Consider the following 21,468-nt stretch of genomic DNA (forward strand, 5'->3'; position numbering starts at 1 on the left):
ATCCCCACTTCTCTTCCCTCTCTTCTCTCCACCTGTGCCTCTGGATATACGTGTAGGGGAGTCTTCCTTGGCTCCCTTGCCCCCTCGCACACACAGCCCTGCCCCAGTTGTGGACCCCTCCCTCTCTCACTGGGCCCTGTTGCTGGGCTCTGGGTTGCCATAGTGACGGTTGCCAAGTCCCTGAGGCTGATAGCCAGCGATGGGGCTGTCGGCTCCATCCACGCGGGAGGCTGAGGGGGGCTTCCCATTGTGTGAAGAAGGGGATGTTGCCATGACAACCAACCCCCACTAAGGGGCAGGAACCAGCCCTTCCACACCCCCTCCAGCCTCCCCACCTCGGGCAGCTCCAGTGTGGGCTTAGAAGGCAGGAGTAAATTCCAGACAGCCCAGCACCTGGCCTCCCAGTTTTCAACTCCCCTCCTACAGTGCCTGCACCTCTCAGGACCCAGGCATCTTGCTCAGACAGGGGAGGGGCAGGGGTCCCACTGGACAGAGGAGGGGCAGGAGGACCCCTTGACCTCCAGGCAGATGGGAGACAGCGGGAGGGGACCTAAAGTCAGGGGAGGGGCAGGCAGGTCAGAGGTTGTGACCCCCACCGACTGGCTCCAGCGATGCTCCTCACGGCTGCTTTTGTGGTTGGAGAATGGGGCTGAGTCTAGGGGACTGGGCATCTGGGTTTTGGGGGGAGAAGAGCCTGGGTTAGGGGTACGCAGGTAGCCAGGGGATAGGCAGCTTGATGCCTGGGTCCCTGAGTCTTCTGGGCACAGGGGTGCCTTGGGCAGGGGTGGGAGGGAATAGATTAAACACGTGAGCATGTTTTTTCCACTTTGTTTCCGACTGAGACTTGCCTTGAATCTGGTACTTGGTTTAGCAATAGACACTTGGGCTTTCCCCCGTGTGTGAACGTATATTCACAGACAGACCCATTTGGATGTATTGACAACCCACTCCCACCTGGGTTCCTCTCTCCCTCCCCTGGCAGTGGCTGCCTTCCTCATCCTCCTCACCCAGCCCATGACCACATACCCCTCCGCCAGCCATGCACTGTCCACCTCACCCATCCAACCCAACCCCCTCCCTACCCCTTGGTTTCATGCAATTCAACCCTCAGCTGGAAAGCCGCTCTAATCACCAGTTCTCTGCCCCAATTCATGTCCAGTCATTCTCCAGCCTTCTCATCAACTTTTGAAGTTTTTTATTTTTTTTGGTTTTTGTTGTTCAAATTTCCCTTTTACAGTAAAACTATTGAGGTGACGGCCATACCCCGCCACCTCCCCCATGGCAATATCAACTTCCTGTTCCCTGGAAGGAGCGATTAGAAAAATCAGGAAGGAGCTGGGAACTACAGCACCAGAGAGATAACTTGACCTCTGGTGGACAAAGCAACCATCTTGGCTGGTGATTGAGGTGGCCAACGTGGTGCCCAAAGGCAGCTCTGACCTAATGGAAATGAGCTGGGAGGAAACTGAGGCAACACCCAATTGTGCACTAGTGGGCAGGAAGAGGTATCAGCTGGTCACTATGGAAAGAGTGGCTGTTGCTAAGGACCACTGTCAGCTAGACCAGTCAGTAGGCCACCATTCTGGTCACTAAGAAGGGAGCTGTGTTGAGTTTGAAGGGAGTAGGAAAGGGAGGATGTGATGAACAAGACAGCCATCCAGGTTACTGGGGACAACACGTGGGTTCTTGGGGTCATCCTGTTGAGTAACAGAGATTATACTGGGATATGAAAAGGGAAGAACAAGACAAATTGAGCCTGCCATGGCAGATGGCGGCCACCTTAGCTGTCCTAAAAGCAGCACAGAGAACAAGGGAAGGGAGATCCTGGCACGTGACACTGAATACTAGGAAGAACCTCAGTCCACCCGATCTTCTTAGAGTAAGTTCCAGCTTCCTCCTGAAATGGGAAGTTCTTCCTGCCCACCCTTCTCCACAGAGTAAGAACCATCCACCTCCCCCCACCCCCCAGACTAAGCCACTTCCGGTTCCAGCCAGACCACTTCCTATTTCAGAAGTGCTACTTCCTGTCCTGGATGAAGGCACTTCCAGTTCCTGCTGCACTGCTTCCACTTCCCAGGCCACTTCTGTCCAGGCCTGGTCACTTCTTATCTGGAGCAAGTCACTTCCTGTCCCAAGTGGCCCATTCAGCATCAGACCAAGTCCACATGTGTCCTGACTGGTTCATAGCTTGCTATTGGCCACTGGACAAAACGGGACACTTCTCAGGGTAGCTGTCATGACCCAACCACCCCAAATGGCTGGAGTAAGTATGTAGAGGCCTGGGGCAGGGCAGAGGAGGAGGCCCTGCTACCCATGCCCTGAGCTGGGGTGGAGTGCCAGAGCCTTCCCCATAAGGCCCCCATTTTTGGCAGACTGAGGGGAGTGGTTGGTAAGAGGAGTCAGAAGAGGGAGCTGAGGGGAGAAATGCTTTGATGCCCCCACCCTGGAGATGGGAGAGGTACAGGATAAGAAGCCAAGAGGGTAAATAAAAGGAGATACAGGGAGGAGGATGCTAGGGAAGAGGAACAGACCTAGAGACAGAAGAGAGAGACAGAAAATAAGAGAGAGAGGAGAAAAGAAGAGAAAAACAGTGAGAGGCAGAAAGAGGTGCCAACCAAAAGACAGACTGTTCCCACTCCTAGCTCTCAGTGGGTGAGGGGGACAAGGATCCCTGGGTCATGGTTACACGAAGAGGCTGAATCTTTGCCCCCTCCCCAGGGGAATAGGACCCAGGAACACAGAGACAGAGAGGGGCACACACAGCCAACCAGAGGGCAGGCAGTCGTTGGGTGGATGTCTTAGGGAATCCTAAAAGTGGAGAAGAGGCAAGAGCCAGGAGGAGCTGGGGGGGCAAAGGGGGCCAAGGAGATGCTAGAGGTGTCCCTCAAACCATGAATTAAACTGGAGGAGCACCCCACAAAGGGCTGGATCCAGGAGAGCCAGGTCGGAGGAGCCCTCATACCTTGTAGTAGATGTTTGGAGGGCTCTGGGGGGGCCCATCCTGCACGATGTACACAGGATGCCCATAGTCACCACTCACCTTCTCATAGTGGGGACAGAAGGGGGGGTCTGCAGCCCCACCGCCCCGCAGAGCTATCCCTAGCTCTCCAGGCTCAGCCTCCCTAGGTCCCATCCCGCCTCCACCCCCCAGGGCCAGAGACCCTCCCCTCCCGAAGGAGCCAGGACCAGGGTGGCGACTCTCCGAAGGCTTGGCCCGCCGTCTCCGCCAACACATGGCACCCCCAGCCCCTGCCACGCCCAGCAAGAGCAGCGCCAGCCCCCCTGCTGCCCCGGCCACTGCGGGCATGCTGGGAGGGGGCAGGGGGCCTTCAGCACCCCGGGAGGTTGCATTGCTGGTGGGGTCACCTGGCAGGGAAGGGGTGAAGGAGGAAAGAGGGGGTGGGGCTGAAGGAGCCACCCGGGCATCTGGACACCCATCCTTGCGGGTCCCCATGGGTTTCCCCAGCAGTGCCCAGGCCCTTTGGGGACCCCACTTCCCCTCCCCTCCAAGCCCCACTCGGAATCCAGGTGTGTCCAGCCCTTCAGCTCCATGCCAAGTAGTCCTCCCCCCTTCTCTGACAGCACTGATTGAAGCACTGACTTGGCTAATTAGTTCTAATTGAGTCTTTTCCTCATTTGGCTTCCATTCCCCTCCCACCCTCCCATCCTCTCTTCTCCTCTTTCCTGTATCACTGCCCCCAAAACTGAAGAGGGAGGGAGGGAGAGGGTGAAGCTAGGGCAGCTGGGGTCCGAGAGCAGAGGAGGCTAGGGAAGACAGGAGGCTGGACCCCTGGTTCCTACCTGCTGTGTTCTCCTTCCCAGGCTCCAGGCTGTGGGCCACCCCTCGGTCTTTTTCCATGGGCATTTCAGACACAGGCTTTCGGGGGGCAGCCCCTCCTCGGGGACCTGGAGACGGGGAAGGGCCGAGAGAGGGGTTGAGACAGCAGCCCCCTGACCATGATGGTACTGCCCCAAGCTCCCTCGGCCCCTAGGAGGTGTGCCCCAGCCCCACTCACTTTGTCCCACTCGAAGAAGCACCTTCATGCCTCTAGTGAGGCACACACCTCCCTGCAAGCTCTCCAGGCCTTCCCGGGTTCCATCCGATGTGGCTGGGAGAGAAGAATCAGAGGGAGAAGTTGGCGCTCCAGAGTCTACCCCTATTCTGTCTCCATGCCTGGCCCCAACACCACCCGAGGTGGCTCCAGTGGTCCCCTCCCTCATCTGCCCTCGATCCCAGGAGCACCTCCCCACTCGACCCTGCCCGCTGCCCAGAAGTACCAATTATGTAGTAATCGTGGTGTGAGCGGAACTCGTGGCCCCAGAGGTTAGGGCTATACTCCTGGAACTTGATGGTGAAGCGGAGATCCAGATCTGGCCGGTCACAAGTGAGAAGGAGGTTTGGGGCAGGGGGTGCCTCACAGCGCCGGCCCTGGGCACCCCCTACCAGATACAGCTTGTAGAACTCGTAATTAGGAGAGGAGTGGGGGCCAAGAGGCCGGGCCCGGGGGCAGAGCAGGTCTAGCCGGTCCCCGATCTGAGGGTAGAGCACGTAACCACCCTCTGCCTGGAACCTATGGGGAGGAGGGCAAGGTGGATAAGGACGAGAGGTGTCAGAGGTCTGGTCCCCAGAGCTTTGCCTCCCTCACCCCACATCCCTGCAGGACAGCCTTTGTCTGAGTGGAGAGTCTGTTCTGACAGAGCAGGCACTAAGGTCTCTGGAAGCTCACAGAAGCAGCAGGAAGCCAGGCTCAGAGGTCTCCTGCCCCTTGGTGTGCCCAAATGCACTCTTCAGCCCGCCCTCACCACATGCACACTGCCATCTCTCACTCCATCACCAGTCCTGTTGCCATGGCAACAGGATGCCAGTTACCAAGGAGCTGGCCTCTCTGGAACCACACAGCCCACCCCTCCCGGGTGATTTCACTATTCCATGGCAGTCAACCATGGGGGCAGAGCCTCCCCTCCCACAGGCCACCACTGAATTTCAGTGATTTCAGGGCAAAGGGGGCAGGGTGGGGGAGGGGGTGTGGAGGGTGATCCAGACCAGTGTTCCAAGTAGCCAGGCAATGTAACAGGACACAAATGCCTGGTCTGGCAATGGCCCTAAATGGGGCTAATCGGAACAGCTGCCCCAGACATTTCCCTGCTCAGTACCCCACTTCCCCCAGGTCCCACACTTCTTAGGGAAAGTGCCCTATTGCTTTGGAATTGAAAGAGTTGACTTTTCGACCCACAGCCGACACAAGTCCGCATCTCCCTCAGCCCCGGGAGCCACTGGCCCAGCACAGCCACTACTTGCCAACAACTGCAGACAGGGTCTCAGAACTTGGTCACAGGGGACTGCTGCTTGGTATCTTCCCAGACTCCCAAATAACCCCCTCCCTCCCTGCCCCAACATCCCAAAGAGCTCCCAGAACACCCTAACTCCATTTTCTCAGCTCTATCAGGCTAAGCCTAACTTACATCCTCACACTGCTCCTGATACTCCAACTGCATCTGGGAGTTGGTGGGTAGGAGACTGAGAGGGGAAAAGACATTTGAGATTAGACCCCAAGAGATATGGGAGGGAGGCCAGGACAGGAAATGTGAGGGAAGCTGTGAAGTAAAGAGAGGAAGAATAATTACCCTAGTTCTCCTTTAATGAGCATATAATATGTTCAAATACCTTACCTCTAATCTTCATAAAACCTGTAAGGATTGAGGATACAAACTCAGAAAGGTTAAGTGACTTGCCCAAGGCCACACAGCAGAAAGCAGCAGAGCTAGGATTAAGACCTAGGATTTGATGAGCTCCAAAGCACACCCTCTTTGCATGGCCTCACACAGCGTCCCCAGGGAATTAGGAAGTTTTCAAAAACACAAAACTCTTTTGCTAACGGGGAGTAGGATCTGCATGGAGGCAAGGGACCCAGATGACCTCCCAAGGGTTCTGTCCTACTCTGTGTGGCTTGAAGTTTCATCTGACCCCTGGCCTTTTTTCAGAGCAAAGCAAGCATGCCTCAGAACAGAGGGTCTGATGGAAGAGTTTGCAGCAAAGATGGGGGAGGGGGCAACGGAGTCCTCAGGACTCCAGATGCAAGAGGGAAAGTGGGGGCTTTAGGGGGCTCCAGGCTTCTTCCAGAAAGAAATCTCCAAGCCAGGAAGGCAGGAAAATCTTCTGGTTGGGAAATTGCTCCACCAAGGGCTCACAGACCCTCTGGCTGTGGGCAAGAGTTAGGAGATGGATGTGTGAAGAAGGGTCAAAAAGCCTTGGGGGAGTTGTCCCCAGAGCCCCCAAACTGAGAGCCCTTCCCTCCCATTTCCACCACTGAGTCCCTTCTGTGGAGGGAGGCACCCTGCCCTTCCTCTCAGCGCCTCAGCAGCACCTACTCAGCTGCTCTCCTGAGAGCTGACATTAACCAGGCTCCCTCTAAGCCCAGCCCCCGACACCACACAGGTCTCCCGCAAACCCAAATAACCACTCCACTGCCCTCCCGGCTACCCATGATCTTTCAAATCCTTGCCCCTTGGGGGTCTTTCAAACTCCTGACACATGGTTGTCACCATCCGCATCCAGCTCGGTGTGCGACCCGCGAGTCTGGCTCCCAAGATCACCTCTGTCTGGTTGCCCATCAGCTCACATCCGATCACCAGCACCCTCCCTCCGGCCTCCTCCCAGCTCCGAGAACCCAGCCCCCAAAGTCCCCAAGGCTTCCAGACTCCCTGCCCACAGGGTGTGGGGTATCCCCATCCCCGGGCCGCTCACCTCTTATTCGCCGAATTCCAGTAGACGGGCTCCAGGCTGAGCCCAGACACCAGCCCCAAAAAACCGAGCAGCAGCAGGGCCCCGACTCGCACGCCCCCCGGCCCAGACTGGGGGGCCCCCATGACCCCGCCAAGGCCTGGGGGGCGGGGCAGCAACTCCCCCAAAGTCGCTCACCCCCTGAGGTGACTGCCTTGGCCGCCCGGGCTATTCTGCCCCGGCCACCCGGGTGGCTGATGCCCCCCGCTCCCACGCGGACCCGCTTCCTGCTCCGCCCGCGTCCCCTCTCCGGAGCGCTCAGCCCGCAGAAGCCCTTCCAGGGGCCGTCTGCAGGCACCCTGCGCCCCCAGCCCACGCGCCGGCACCCCGGTATTTATGAGCGGGCCTAAGTGGGGGACTGGGGGAGCCGGGGACCGGGCGGGGGCGGCATGGGGCGCCGGGCGAGGGAGCGGGGAAAGGGGCGTCGAGCCGGAGCCCCAGCCTCGCCGGGATTGAGGGCAGCGGGCTAAGGGAGGAAACCAACCAGTCCTGAGCCCAGGAGGGGGGAGTTAAAGGAGAGGCGGGGAGGGGGAGAGGATGGCGGAGGGAAAAACCGGAGCTGGAGCCCGAGTCGGAGCGGGCGATCATGCAGCCCACGCCCCCCACACCTCCCTCACCTCGCGCACCTCCCAGCCCTCACCCCGCCGCCCCGCCTCACCCCCCCGCGCGGTCTCTCACGCCCCCTTTGTCTCTGCAACTCTCCGGCTCTGGCTTAGTTTCTGCCCACCTCCCCTCCTGCCCTCGGATCGCCCGAGCGGTTGGAATCTTCCGCTCCCTCAAATCCAGAAAGGCTCTCGCCCTCTCCACACCGAGGAACCCAGCCCCTTTCGCTCCCGCAGCCCCCTCCTCCCCCATCCCAAAACAACACCGCTGCTCCGGGGAGGTCTGGAGAGAATAATAATAACCTTGAAGGCTCCGCACTTTACAAAGTGAGCTGAGTTGACCGTCTTGACTACCTGTGTGAAGTGGGAGGGGCAGAGCTTAAGGATCCCCGTTGCAGTGATGAAGAAACTGAGGCTCAGAGAGGCCCCGTGACTTGCCCAAGGTCACACGAGGAATCTGGGATAAAGCCGAAACCAGACCCAGGCTGCCGAGCTCCCACTCCTGGGGTCTCTTTCGTCACAGCCTCCTAGACCCTCTGCTGCTATCTGGAGGTTGACAAAAGGCAAGAGATTCGGGAGTAAACTTGGGCCCTTCTTAGATGGTTGTGGGGAGAAATGGGGCCGGGAGATAGGGAGAACCTACAACCCAAAACCCGCATGCAGCCGGAAGGGCTGTTTCCAATTATCCTGGGGGAAGGGAGGAGGATTTGCCTTTTTGGGTGTAAGAACCCTGGCTTTCAGCACCTCTGGGCAGAGGTGACATTCCTCTCCCCTCTCTAGTCGTCACAGGCCTCCAGTCCCTTCCCTTAGGTTGTGAGGTCCAGAATCAAATCCTCTGCTGACAGTATCTCTTCAGAGATCCCCTTCTCAGTGTGTGGCAAGGTGGGGGGAGGGGGGGAGCCACTGCTTGAAATAACATACCCCCCAAAAAGACAGATAAATGAAGAAACCAGACCAGCGACAGCTACTGAATGACTCTCGCCCTTGTCCTGCAGCTAACGGGAATACAGAATGTGACATCTGTGTTTCTCGGCACCTTTACTCCTTCATGTGTGCCCTTGACTCTGGCTACTCAGTCACCTGCCTCCTGGGGGAGTCCAGGGGAGGGGAGGCAGCCCTCCTGCTCCCCTTCCCCCAGAGCTGACTAATGGTCCCTCTGCTGCTGGATGATGGTAAATAGTGTTGAGCAGGAGTGAGCGGGTGTCTTGTCTGTCACCATCTGCACAGTCTCACACAGTCACACCCAACAGTCTGACACACAGCTCCTGCCACTCCTGCTCCGCCACACTCACCCTGACCCCTGCTGCCCCCACCTTGGGAGTAAGATTTCAAACAGGTTCCCCCCTTCAGTTTACCAAGTTGCCTAGCAACCAGCCAGTCAATGGCATGAAGCCCCACCCCCCACTTACTTGACTTCACACCAAGCTCAGCGGCCCCATTGGTTCCCGCCTAGTCCCACCTCTCAACCCTGGTTTCAGGAACAATATGCCAGTCCCCACTGCTGCTGGACCAGGGAGCCCACTGGTACCCCTTCCGGCCCCATCTCCGTCATCTGCCTCCCCAAACAGACACAAAGACTCTAATATCATATAAAACCTTTTTATATAAACTCACGCCCACCTCCCTCTGTCCCTCTCTGTCCCTTCTCGTCCTGGTGAGCATCAGGGACACTGGTATCCGGGCCGCCCCCACACCACCAGAGCTGAAGCTGACATTCAAGGTGGACGTGGCGCATGGAGAGCAGGGGAAGGTCCACCTCCTCCTCCCCCTCGTCCCCACTCTCCGTGGGCTCCGGAAACACACGCTGACCGGAGCCAGTGGCCAGCAGAGGCAGACTAGGGTGCAGGCTGTAGGGAGAGATGGGCGGCGCCAGTCAGCACCATGAGCCAGGATGCTTGCTCCCTCAGAGATTTACCTTTCTCCCCAACCCAAGCCCCAAAATCTGTAGAATTAACTTATGACCTCACTCCATTGGTGCAGTCCTTCTGGGGCAGGAAACTCAGCACTGGCTCCGGCTTCCCCTCATGCCCAGCCCCGCCGGTGTCCCACACAGAGACAGCCCCACCAGTGCTGCCGCTCACTAGGAACTGCCCGCTCCTGGGGAAGAGAGGAGAGGCTTGCTGGCATGCAGTCATCACCTGGGGCAGCAACCCTTCACGGTCAGGGGCTGGGACCCTACAGGTGGGCTCTGGCATCCCTGGGGGCATCAAGGCCCTGGGCAGGAAGGACCCACAGTCACTCACGGGTCCAGATCAAAGTAGATGCGCTGATTGGTGGTCACTTCACGACTCAGGGACCACAGTGGACGCCCAGGCTGCCGGAGATCCCAGCAGAGAAGCTCGGCATCCTAAGGACAAAGAACAGGAGCCTAGAATCGTTTCCACCCTCCACTCCCCCACTCCCAACACATGCCTGCTTCCCTCCAGTTTTATAAGCACTCCTTTAGCTGGGTTGATTTTTTTCTCCCATGCCCATCTCCCAACACAGCACAGACTACACCCCCACTCCTGCCTTTTACCCCCTTGCTTTGGGATCTCAGAACATGATCCCTACCTTACGGGCTCCTGAAAAGAAGCGATTCCCATCGGGGTGGAAACAGAGGTGGGTGATGCCCCCTTGGTGCCCTCCCAGCAAGGCAAGAGGGGAGCCATCATCCCAGGTGTACAGACCCAGGGAGCGCCCGTAGGAGCCACAGGCATAGAGAGGCTGGGTTGGACTGAAGGCTATGCAGGAGATGATGCCGCTCTGGCCCTGCTTTTTTGCTAGAAAGGGAAGGAACAAAGTCGGGGAGAGGGCAAGAGAACCTGGTATTAACCACGCTAATCAGAGGTGCACCTCTGTCTCCCGTCCCAGAGCCCATGTGCTGGACTCAGTGCCTCCCCCACCCCATTCGTTTTAAGCAGGATGAAGACCTCTGATGCTCCCTAGATCCTTCTATCCGCTGCAAAGGACCTAAAGGCCCAAGCCCCACTTCTTCCCTCTCAAACCTGTTTTTCCTTGAAGGGCTGGAAAGCTGAAGGCTTATAGGAAAACGGAATCAGCTTCACCTCCAGTTTCCTGGAGATACCAAGATCTTGGAGACCAAAAGGTACAGGGCAGGGGGCTCAGGATTGAATCAGCTCTTTACCCAGAGGTAAAGTTTCGTCCCCTCCCTGAGTCTGTTTTCTTCCCTGCCCACTGGGCCCAACCTGCCCCACAGGGCTGTACTGAGGATGATGTGACCCCCGCCTCCCCCCCCTGCACGTGAACCCCTGGCTCACACAAGGCCCCCCTGCACGTGGCTGGGCCCTTTTCTCTCCTCCTCCCTCGGAGGCACAGACTGCTTACCAAACGTGGCTCGGACCTCACAGTCGCGGCCGGGCCGGGACGTGGAGAAGATACGCACAGTCCGGTTGAAGCCACAGAAGAGCTGGGAGCCATCCGGGGAGAAGCAGAGCGAGTGGGCTGCCGTCAGCTCGTCCTGGGGGCGGGAAAGGGCTGGAAATAGGCCTAGCAAAGAGCCTCAGCCGTTCTCGAGGAAGGAGAGCTGGGCCAGGACGAGCCCTGGGGCTGGGCAGGGAGGTCCCTACCAGGTGGTTGTAGGAGCGAAAGGAAGCCCGGAGCTCTCCAGTGAAGGCATCCCAGATGTGAATCGGGTTCTCCCGGCTGCTGCTGGCCACGCTGAGAGAGACACGGACACTGAGGCCCCAGTGCTGTCAAAGGAAGGGGAGGAAGCCAACTGACCGGCCCTCTCAGCTCACATCTGAAGGGCACAGCAAGCTTTCCTCCTCCCGAGACCCCTGGCAGCCCCTGACTCTCTCAGTGGAGGGTCTCCTTGAAATGGGAGGGCCGGGAGGGGAGGCGAAAGACATCACTTACTAGGAGGTGTCTGGTTGGGCTGAAGACATCAGAGAATACCAGCAGTAATCATAGATGGTGTCGCCTTCCACCATTCGAAGGACGGGGGCCTGGACAGAGATGCGGGGATGCCTGGGTCACTGGCGGGAAAAGGAGGCCCACTTGGAAATCTAGCAGTTTTATGGCAGAGGGAGATGCTCTGTGGGCACTTAACCAGGCAGGAGAAGGCAGACAGGGTAAATATGAAGAACAGGATCTTGATCTCAAAGTTCAAGGTTTAGCTCAGACTTTAACATCAGACTTGGACCACCAAAAGCCATGCAGATTTACCCTTTTGCTTTTTCAACACTTAGAGAGGAAGAAACAAGTAATATCCCAACCCAGAAACAAAGAACCAACCAATGATACAAATATCTACCGAGTGCCTACCAGGCGCCATTTGATCCTCTAAAATAAATTATTGAACAGTTCAAACAAGCAAAGAAGTATTAAAACAAAGCCAAACAAACCCTGTGAGTCCTCCACGTAGCTTAAGAAACAAAATATTCTACCAAACAGTTAAAACCTCTTCCCAGTGAAACCCTCCCTCAGAGGTAAACACCATCCTGAATTTATCACTTTTGTGTATTTCTTTAGAAATACATTCAGACAGAGAAAAACACAATATATACCATGGTCTTGCGTGCTGTTAAACTTAATAGGAATGGTAGCAAGCTGTATGCATTCCACCGCGATTGTGAGATTACGGTGACACACTGAGCTCAAATTCATGCATCTTCCCTGCTGTACAGCACTCCACTCACCCATCCCTCTCTACTGACAGTCACTGGTGTTTTCCCAATTTCTGGCTAGTGTGCTGTAACATTCTGGTACCCGTGTGGGAGGGTTTCTCTCCAGTTTCTGCTAAAGAGGGAATCACTGGGCTCTACAGTCTGCGCTCTGCCAGCTCTACTAGATCATGTCACGTTTCTCCCAAAGTGCTCATCCACATTTACTCTCCCCCCAGCAGCATGTACGAGCGCCTGTTGCTCTGCATCCTCTTGGTGTTGTCAGACTTTCAAATTTTTCTCAATTTGAAGGCTGTGAAATGGTATTTCATTACGATATAAACTGGCGTTTCTCAATGTCTAACCAGTGAAGTTAGACATTTTTGTGTTTAAGGGCACCTTTTCGTAGTTTTTGCTCAGTTTTCTCCTAGGTTGCTGTTTTTTTCTTACTGACTTGAAGGAAATCTTTACATCATTGGATACCAGTCCTTTGGCGGGGTGACGTCACCCCTTTGGCCCTCGGGGTGATGTCACCCAGCCGTGAATGCAGGGTCCACTTCTCCACCCTGAACCCTTGCATCCGACTGCCTGGTGGAAAGCTCCACTGGGGCATCCCACAGGGTCCTCAAACTCAGTTTGCCTGGAACAGACCCAGCCCCTGCCGCCTGTGACCCTGCTGCTCCTCCTGGGCTCCCCACCCAGTTCTCAAGCCTGAAATCTGAGCACCTTGACTACTACTACCCTTCACTCCCTTTCCTCTCCTGGTCCAACCCAAGGCCAGAGCTTGCCAATTGCACCTCCTAGGTTCGCTTGAACCTGTCCCCTTGCCTTCAATCCCACGTGAAGCCACTGCCTTCTTGCTAGCATTTCTACACGTTTCCCCAGCCTCCCTGCACCCCACACTCCAATCTGCCCCTCCATTCTCCACCCTGCAACCACACTGAGGCCCCTGGAATCCTGTACAGTGTCACTCTCCTGCTTAAAACATTGCAATGCCTCCCCAAAACCCTCGGTATAAAACCCAATCTCCTATGAAGCCTTCCCTTACCAGGCGTCTAACCCATACCCACCTTTCCAGGCTCATCCCTCATCCCTGTATTCACTCCTGTAATAGCTCCACATCCCATCATCCTGACTCTCAGTTCCTAGAAAGTGCCAACTCCCTACACTCCTGAACTGCACACTTTCATGCACACTAGTCTCCAAGTCTGGAATAGTCTTCCTTCACTTCCTCCAGCGACTCTTCCTGGTTGAATCCTAGTCATCCTTTGGGTCTCTTAGACACTTCCTCCACTGGGAAGCCTCCCCAACCCCTCGAGCTGAGCCAGGTGCCCTGCTCCACGTTCCAAGAGCCCTCTGTGCCCTCCACGCTACAGCCTACCCATCTGAGAAGGCAGGAATCATGTCTGTCTTGCTCACCACTGTTTCCCCAACACCTAGTGTACAATCAGCAGTCAAATGTTTTAATGGGAACATGGAAACAGAAGACCGTTCCAATAACATAAGGCCCAAAACAAAAGCACCTTGAATTAAAACAGAGGCAGTCAAGTGAAGTGGATAGATTAGGAAGATCATGAGAACTTGACGGGATTTGGTAATTAATTGGACGTGGGGGTTAGGGAAAAGGAAGATTAAAGGAGGAGACCCTGGCTTCTGGTTTGGATACCTGAGGTCACCAAGATGGTGGAAGGACTTGGGGTGCATAGGAAGGCTATGAGGTGCCAATGTCCTCGGTGAGTTAGGGAGAATCAGACAGCATAAGGGTCAAAGGAAAAGTTTTTACAAAGTGAAAGAGCAATTGTCTGGATATAGCATTTGGGAATGAGGACACTCCCTCCCCAACCTGAGATATGTAGGGCACAGAGGATGCACAGTCTCTCCCAGAGAGGGTACAGGAAAGGGAAAGCCTCAGGCAAGAGCCACGGGACACAGAGAATACTCAGGGAAGAAGTGGGGAGTTAGAAACAGGAGGTCCAGAAAGCTCTGTGAAAAGGTGGAGAAGGGAGGGGAGGAACTGGGAAACTATGGTGGGAAGAAGCAGTACACAGATGTAAGAAAATACCCCAAAATATCCTCCCCCAGTTTCCCCACCTATACAAATGTTGTCCATTTCCATACTAAACTTGCAGACATTAAAAATGAAAATGTCTAATGAATATTTAGGTACTTAGGCTATGATAGAATTGGTACACTCATATTGCCAACAGCAGAAATAATAATTGAAAAAAGAATAAGCAGCACAAAAAGCTTTCGAAAAGGAATTGACTATCTGTATCACAAGACAAAAAAAAGATATTGATTCTCTCTGACCTAGGGTGTTTCTTACTTGTAAAATTTCTCTGATTCTCTGAAGAATCTCCATCAAAACACATGGAGAGGGGCTTCCCTGGTGGCGCAGTGGTTGAGAATCTGCCTGCTAATGCAGGAGACACGGGTTCGAGCCCTGGTCTGGGAAGATCCCACATGCCACGGAGCAGCTGGGCCCGTGAGCCACAACTACTGAGCCTGCGCGTCTGGAGCCTGTGCCCCGCAACGGGAGGGGCCGCGATAGTGAAAGGCCCGCGCACCGCGATGAAGAGCGGTCCCCGCGCCGCGATGAAGAGTGGCCCCCACTTGCCGCAACTAGAGAAAGCCCTCGCACGAACCGAAGACCCAACACAGCCAAAAATAAAAATAAATAAATAAATAAATAAATAAAGTAGCTATTAAAAAAAAAAAAAAAAAAAAAAAAGCTTTAAAAAAAAAAAAAAAAAACACATGGAGATGTTCACTGAAAAATAATTTATGATATAAAAATCCTGGAAACAACCCAAAAGTCCGAAACAGGTGAACAGGTAAGAAAACTATCATAGGCAGTCAATGAAATACCATACACCATTAAACATAACCATGAACACTGGAGCACCGTGAAAAACATTTACGATATGATTGTTAAAAGAAAAAACACAGTGTACAAAACCATCTACCAAAGAGTTACAACCACACAGAAAGCTCCAGTACTTGGACAGAGCTTAGGAAGAATGTAGAAAAACTTAAAGGGCTGAATCTTGTAGAGTGGTAGGTAACAATGACTTTTTTCCCTTTTTTTTTTTTCAGCCACACCACGTGGCCTGTGGGATCTTAGTTCCCTGACCAGGGACTGAACCTGGGCCCTTGGCAGTGAGAGCACCGATCCCTAACCACTGGACCGCCAGTGAATTCCCACCTTTTTCCCTTTTTAACGTTCTCATTTCTCTCAAACGAATGTGTACAAAAAATATTCGACCTCTCACATTTCCAGTCTCCTCTAACTATCCCTACTCCTGAACTCTTTCAGGATGGCTGCGCCACGCCCACCCAGCCCTGGTTTCTGGACACCACTGGTTTCTGTTCCAGGAATCAGGGCTAGGAGTGCCTTACAGCTTGCACACAGAATTCACATGTCTGCAGCCTCCGATCTCACAGAGATGCAGGTTAGGCAGGCATTCAGGACCATCCCCGGAACGCACCCTTCTTTCACCATCAAGACCCGCACTCCCACGAACCTCAGGCACTAAAGAAGTCCCAGGCTTCTGGGCCATCTGGTCTCACCACCACCACCTGCTCGCTGCCCAACACACTCCCTGATCGGCCCCAATCCCACACTCCTCCCTGCCCCCCAAATCCTTACCCCTTGGCCCCTGAAATTCCCACTCTAGAATCTTCAAACTCCCTTATTTTGCATCTTCTCGGAATGCCCTGTCCACCCACCTGGACCTGCCCGACGCTGTGGCTTTCTCAGGCTGAAATGTCTTTCATTCTCACTCCCCTCCTCAGTACAAACATCAAGGACAGGAGGTGGGCGGGTGTCAACCTTGCTCCCTACTGTCATTTCCAAATCTTTTCACCTCCCCAAACTCCACCTCCTCTGCAGTTCCTGCCATCACACTAGCTACCTGTTTTTGTCTCCCTCCCTCATTCACTGAGACTTTCATCTCCTGGTTCAGTCTCTCACTCCACACAAATACTGTTACTCTTGGTGACGTGCACTTCCACCAGGACTTTGAGCTTGCAGTTCTCTCTGCCCAGCATATTCTTCCCCAAACTATCACGTTGGTTCACTCCCTGACTGCCTCAGGTCTCTGCTCAAATGTCACCTGAATAGCGAAGGCTTCTCCGACCGCCCTTTTTATTTTTATTTTATTTTTGGCTGCACCACACGGTTTGCAGGATCTTAGTTCCCCGACCAGGGACTGAACCCGGGGCCATGGCAGTGAAAGCACCAAATCCTAACCACTAGACTGCCAGGGAACGCCCCCAACCTCCCTTTTTAAAATTGCAATGGGGCTTCCCTGGTGGCGCAGTGGTTGGGAATCTGCCTGCCAATGCAGGGGACGCGGGTTCGAGCCCTGGTCTGGGAGGATCCCACGTGCCGCAGAGCAGCTAGGCCCGTGCGCCGCATCTGCTGAGCCTGCGTGTCTGGAGCCTGTGCTCCGCAGCGGGAGAGCCCGCGACAGTGAGAGGCCCGTGCGCTGCCATGAAGGGTGGCCCCCGCTCGCCGCAACTGGAGAGAGCCCTCACACAGAGGCGAAGACCCAACACAGCCAAAACTAACTAAATAAATAAATTTAAAATTTAAAATTGCAATGAATTCCCCCAGTCCTCCTCTCTGCTTTATCGTTCTCCATGGTACTTGTCAGATATATATTTCACTGTGTTATTTATTGCCTGTTTCTCACACTAGAATAGAAGCTTCACAAAGACACAGACTTTTGTCTGTTTTGTTCCTGACTGACCCCCAGCAGCTAAAACAAGCCTGGCACATAGAATGCGCTCAATGAAAACTTGTTGAATGAATGAATCAATGAAAGAATGAATAAAAACACCCAACACCCTGGCCTCTGCCATTCCTTGACTTCCTTAGCACCCACGGCCGCGGCCCTCACTCTACACCAGCCGCCCACTCCCACAGTCGAGTCATCACCACAATCTCTGACCACCATCTCCAACCCACCCAGCTCCCTTGCGCTGCCATTTCCACCACAATTGTTCAGCTTCATCAGAAACCCATTCACAATCCATTTTCTCACCCACTTTACACTCTGGTCAAGCACAACAGGTGTACCCCTGCAGACACTCTCGAAGTATCCCTGCAGACACTCTCGAAAAACCCCTGGTCTTTCTCTCCTGGCAAACCCCAGCCAGACCGTCTATTCCCTTCTAGTCCGTGCTTGCATCCAACTAACACCAAGGACTACTAGCCTGTACTGAACACTGACTACATGCCAGGCACTATTTTTAGCACTTTACCCTAATTCTTTTTTTTTTTCGGCTGTGCCACACAGGGTGCAGGATCTTAGTTCCCCCACCAGGGATCCAACCCGTGCCTCCTGCAGTGGAAGCATGGAGTCTGAAACACTGGACCGCCAGGGAAGTCCTACCCTAATTCTTTTAATCCTCGCCACAACTCTATGAGGTGGGTGCTCTTATTATCATCCTCATCTTACAAACAAAGAAACTACAGTCAACTTACTGGGGAAAGATGCACAACCATGCTAACTGGTCTCACTTTACATGGTTGACAACAAATTTCTAGTGGGCACTGAGCAAAGAATAGCAAATGCTACTCTACGCCAAGCATTCCTTGGTGGTTTTGATTTTCTTCTCCCCAGGACCGATCATCTCACACCTTCTGCTCTCTCCCCACAACCCTCTGCCTTCAGCTGACAACATCCCCTTTATGCTTCACCGAGAAGCCAAGACACAGAGACACCCAAATCTTCCCACGACCAAACAGCTGCCTCTGAACGCATCCTCTGCCTTTCTTCCCACGGCAAGGAAGGGTTCTGCGCCTGTCAAAGCCTAGTCCTTCAATGTGCTCTGGATCCTGTCTTCACCCAGCCATGCAGGGACTTCGTCACCATCCCTGACAACAGCAGCAATTCCTCCCTCTCTTCCGGGGTAATCCTGACCTCACAGAAGCATCTTGTTCACCCTTCTTTAGCCCCACATTCCCTCCGGTCACCATTCCATTTCTCAGCTCCCTTTCACAGGAAAACACTTCCAAAGAATTCTCTCTTCCTCCTACCCTAATCACCTTCTGCCTCCCGCACTTCTCTGAAAGCGCTCTCGTCAAGGTCACTATGTCTTCTTGGGTCATTCTCTAAATTTGCCCTCACTCTCAACAGTATGAGACATGACTCTTTGCCTCCACTTTTATAATTTTTCCTGCACCCACCTCCATGTGCTGGAGTATTCCAGGCTCTGCTTGAGACTTCTTCTCCATCTACACTCTCTCTTAAGATTGACTCCGTTCTCAAGACACAAGATACCATCGACATGCTCTCCTGCTTCCAAAGTATACCCCTAGCGCCCTTCTCAAAGTCTTTCCTTAGCTTTACATTTCACATTTAAAGTACCTAAAAGCTCAGACTTCCCTGGTGGCGCAGTGGTTAAGAATCCACCTGCCAATGCAGGAGACCCGGGTTTGAGCCCTGGTCCGGGAAGATTTCTACATGCCGCGGAGCAACTAAGCCCGTGAGCCAAAACTACTGAGCCTGCGCTCTAGAGCCCGCGAGCCACAACTACTGAGCCCACGTGCCACAACTACTGAAGCCTGTGTGCCTAGAGCCTGTGCTCTGCGACAAGAGAAGCCACCACAATGAAGAGTAGCCCTCGCTCATCGCGATTAGAGAAAAGCCCATGCACAGCAATGAAGACCCAACGCAGCCAAAAAATAAATACATAAATAAATTTATTTTTAAAAACTAAAAAAAATAAAGTACCTAAAAACCCTTGACTTCTGTCCCAATACCTCTTCATATCCTCTGAGTAAACGGTACCCCCATCCACCCAATTGACTTCCAAGTCCTATGAAATATACTTCAAATCCACCCACATCTATCTCGCCTGATACCACCCTAGCACAAGCCAACATCATTTCTCGCCTGGATCATGATAAACGTCTCCTAATGAGTCTCCACTCTTGCCCACTCACAATCTATTCTCTAAAATTCAGCCATCATTTCGCTCTTCTCTTTTAAAATCTCTCCCACGGCTTCCCCAAAAACACTCCAAATGCCCTACCCACAAGATCTGACAAGATGTGGCTGCCAGCCACCTCTCCACCCTCACCACACTTTCCCCCTCACTGGCCTTGGTCCAGGCACACTGGCTTTCTTTCTGTTCCTTGAACACACAAAGCTCTTCCCCAGCTCTGGGTCTTTGTAGCATCTTTGCCTCTTCCTGGAACGCTCTTTTTACAACTCTTCACGTGACTGATCTCATCATCCTTCAGGTCTCAGCTCAAATGTCTCTTTTTCAGAGAGCCCCTCCCTGACCGTTTTATCTAAAGCGGCATCCTCTAGTTAGTCTCTCCTCATTCTGTTGATTTCCTTCGTAGCCTTTATTATAATCTGTAATGAACTTGGTTATTTATTGGTTTACGTTTGTTGTCTATGCCCCATACAAGAAAGCAAAGCAGCTCTTCATCTGTCACATTCATTACTTTATCCCAACACCAAACACAGTAAGTGACACACTGGTAGTCATTCAATAAATACCTGTAAGTCAATTAAAAACCACCGTGAGAAATCCACTACTCTTTTACGGAAAACACATATTCCTAACTAAAGAAGGACAAACACCTCTTTAAATGACTTCAGAATTCAGGGTAGAAAATGCTACGTGTGGAACCTCATGGTGAAGAAATGTCCTGCCTGTGAACAGGAAACATGTGGACTGTACTTTCTCCGTCTACAGGAAGGAATTAAATGCGCAGTGTCTGATGAAGGGGCAGAGTTAGCCCCTACCCTTACCATTTCTGCATATTCCAGCTGCTCCCCCTCATTGTACAGCTCTGGGGGCAGGTTATAAATCCGCAGGATGTTATCAGCACTATTGGTCAAGATGCAGGAACCATCAGGGGCCCTAGGAGTAGGAAAGAGTTAGAAAGCTGGACAGACCTGTATTTCCCACGTGTAGGACTAGGGCTGAGCTGACCTCTGGGATAGGTAAGCACCCCCAAGACCTTGAGAAAGTAGAAGACACACAATCATAAATGAAATTTAAACTCAATCCAGAGGAATTCTTACTCCTTCTCCCACCATGGTGGATCCTTCTCCCAGATAACTGGGGTGTTTTAAGGTGGAAATCCTGAGCGTGATTATCTCCCTGCCCCATTATGCTTACTTACCACTTACAGCCTTTCAAGAAGTTCTCAGGTTGGGTGCTGAACTCTGACCAGGAACCGCTGAGAAACCGAGGTACCTGGGAGAAGCTGTAGTTCCAGACGCTGGAAGGAAGATGGGGGAACAACAAACCTGGGTTCACCAAAGCAAAGTGGAAATGGGCCTGGAGAAGTGGGGCTGAGGACTGGCGGATAAAATATATCTCACACTTCCAATCTCCACAGATTCCTGAGCCACCTGCTATCACCACTTACGTGTATCCCTCATCCTCTGGAGCGGGTTCCTCAAACACACCTTCCACGTCTTCTCCGGGCCCCAACTCTGGCCTGTTCGTTTCTTCTGCAGGAAGGCTCACATTTTCAGAAAGTTCTTGCTCTTCGACTCGAGGGCTCAACCCACTAGGAATACCAAACCCTGTTTCCAGGGGAATGGAGAGAGAAGCTGGGTCCCCCTCCTCCAGCTCCTGGGACACAGCTGAGACAGCCATGGGATCTGGGGACACCCGGGGCGGATCATCGCCATCGGGTGTCGGTGGCATCAGTTCAGGGTCCGTATTTTTATCCATCGGGGAAGCCTGAGGAGAGAGAGGGGCTGGATCTGGTACCCGGTCTGAAGGAAGGCAGTCCGGAGCCAACAGTGGCGCCTCCGGTGTCTTCATACTGCAGAGGAAGCGCGGCAGACATTGGCCGCGGCCAGGCAGCCCTCTTCCCGCGGGCTACCAGCTGCCGGGCCCGCGGAACGGCCGAGACCGCTTCAAAGTTCGCACGGATCGGGATGCAGAACTGGAGAAACCCACCAGTGCCTTCCTTCTTCCCCCGGGAGGGGGCAGAAGGCCAGGAGAACTGCGGAACAGCAACGTTAGAAAGCACGGCGCGCTTCAGCCAGCTCGGTCGCTACGAGCCACCTGTTCTCGCGGGATTTGGACACACCTTTCCATTGGACCTCCGCATCCCGGATCAGACTTCGCGGGCGACCCACGGAGGGACAGGGTAGGGACGTAACAAGTCACGGGTTACTGTTCCCATCAAGCCCTGGGGCTCCTAGTGGCTGCTGGGAGTTGTAGTCCAAAGGCTTCTGCCTCGGCGAGAAGTGCCTGAGCTCCCCGTGCGGTCTTCCGCGATCATTCTTAAAGCACCTACTCCTCTCCCCCACCTGCAGAGGGCGCTAGCGCTATGTTTGATTTTACAGGTTTTAAGCCTCTTCTGCATCTCATTCGCTAAATTCTTCAGACCTCCGTCTCTTTTCATTCATTCAATAAATATTTATTACTGAACTCTTACTTGCTACCCAGTACTGTACTAGGCACTGGGAAATACAACAATGAATAAGATAGT

The 21,468-nt window shown here is 53.8% G+C and overlaps 2 protein-coding genes across 4 annotated transcripts; both read right to left on the minus strand.

Annotated features, from left to right (window-relative positions):
- Window positions 1–1,223: 1,223 nt before the first annotated feature.
- EFNB3 (ephrin B3) lies at window positions 1,224–7,382 on the minus strand. Of its 2 annotated transcripts, none has more exons than XM_007166384.2 (5): window positions 6,746–7,380; window positions 4,279–4,571; window positions 4,017–4,109; window positions 3,802–3,906; window positions 1,224–2,531 (listed from the first exon to the last, which is right to left on the minus strand). In XM_007166384.2, exons 1-5 carry the CDS (start codon window positions 6,865–6,867, stop codon window positions 2,308–2,310), a joined length of 837 nt encoding a protein of 278 aa, XP_007166446.2. In that variant the 5' UTR covers window positions 6,868–7,380; the 3' UTR covers window positions 1,224–2,307. The 2 variants fall into 2 exon arrangements, with proteins under 2 accessions (XP_007166446.2, XP_007166445.2); XM_007166383.2 differs by having other exon boundaries at window positions 2,398–3,366; window positions 6,746–7,382.
- A 372-nt stretch (window positions 7,383–7,754) lies between these two features.
- On the minus strand, window positions 7,755–21,111 carry WRAP53 (WD repeat containing antisense to TP53). Of its 2 annotated transcripts, XM_007166387.2 has the most exons (11): window positions 20,389–21,111; window positions 20,140–20,238; window positions 19,763–19,874; window positions 11,242–11,330; window positions 10,953–11,043; window positions 10,711–10,843; window positions 9,937–10,145; window positions 9,627–9,730; window positions 9,346–9,480; window positions 9,004–9,230; window positions 7,755–7,929 (listed from the first exon to the last, which is right to left on the minus strand). In XM_007166387.2, the coding sequence occupies exons 1-11, from the start codon at window positions 20,790–20,792 to the stop codon at window positions 7,901–7,903; spliced, it is 1,632 nt and encodes a 543-aa protein (XP_007166449.1). In that variant the 5' UTR covers window positions 20,793–21,111; the 3' UTR covers window positions 7,755–7,900. The 2 variants fall into 2 exon arrangements, with proteins under 2 accessions (XP_007166449.1, XP_007166450.2); XM_007166388.2 differs by lacking the exon at window positions 7,755–7,929 and having other exon boundaries at window positions 8,858–9,230.
- Window positions 21,112–21,468: the final 357 nt, after the last annotated feature.

Source organism: Balaenoptera acutorostrata, chromosome 20 (genome assembly GCF_949987535.1).
Source record: "Balaenoptera acutorostrata chromosome 20, mBalAcu1.1, whole genome shotgun sequence".
Classification (NCBI taxonomy): Eukaryota; Metazoa; Chordata; class Mammalia; order Artiodactyla; family Balaenopteridae; genus Balaenoptera; species Balaenoptera acutorostrata.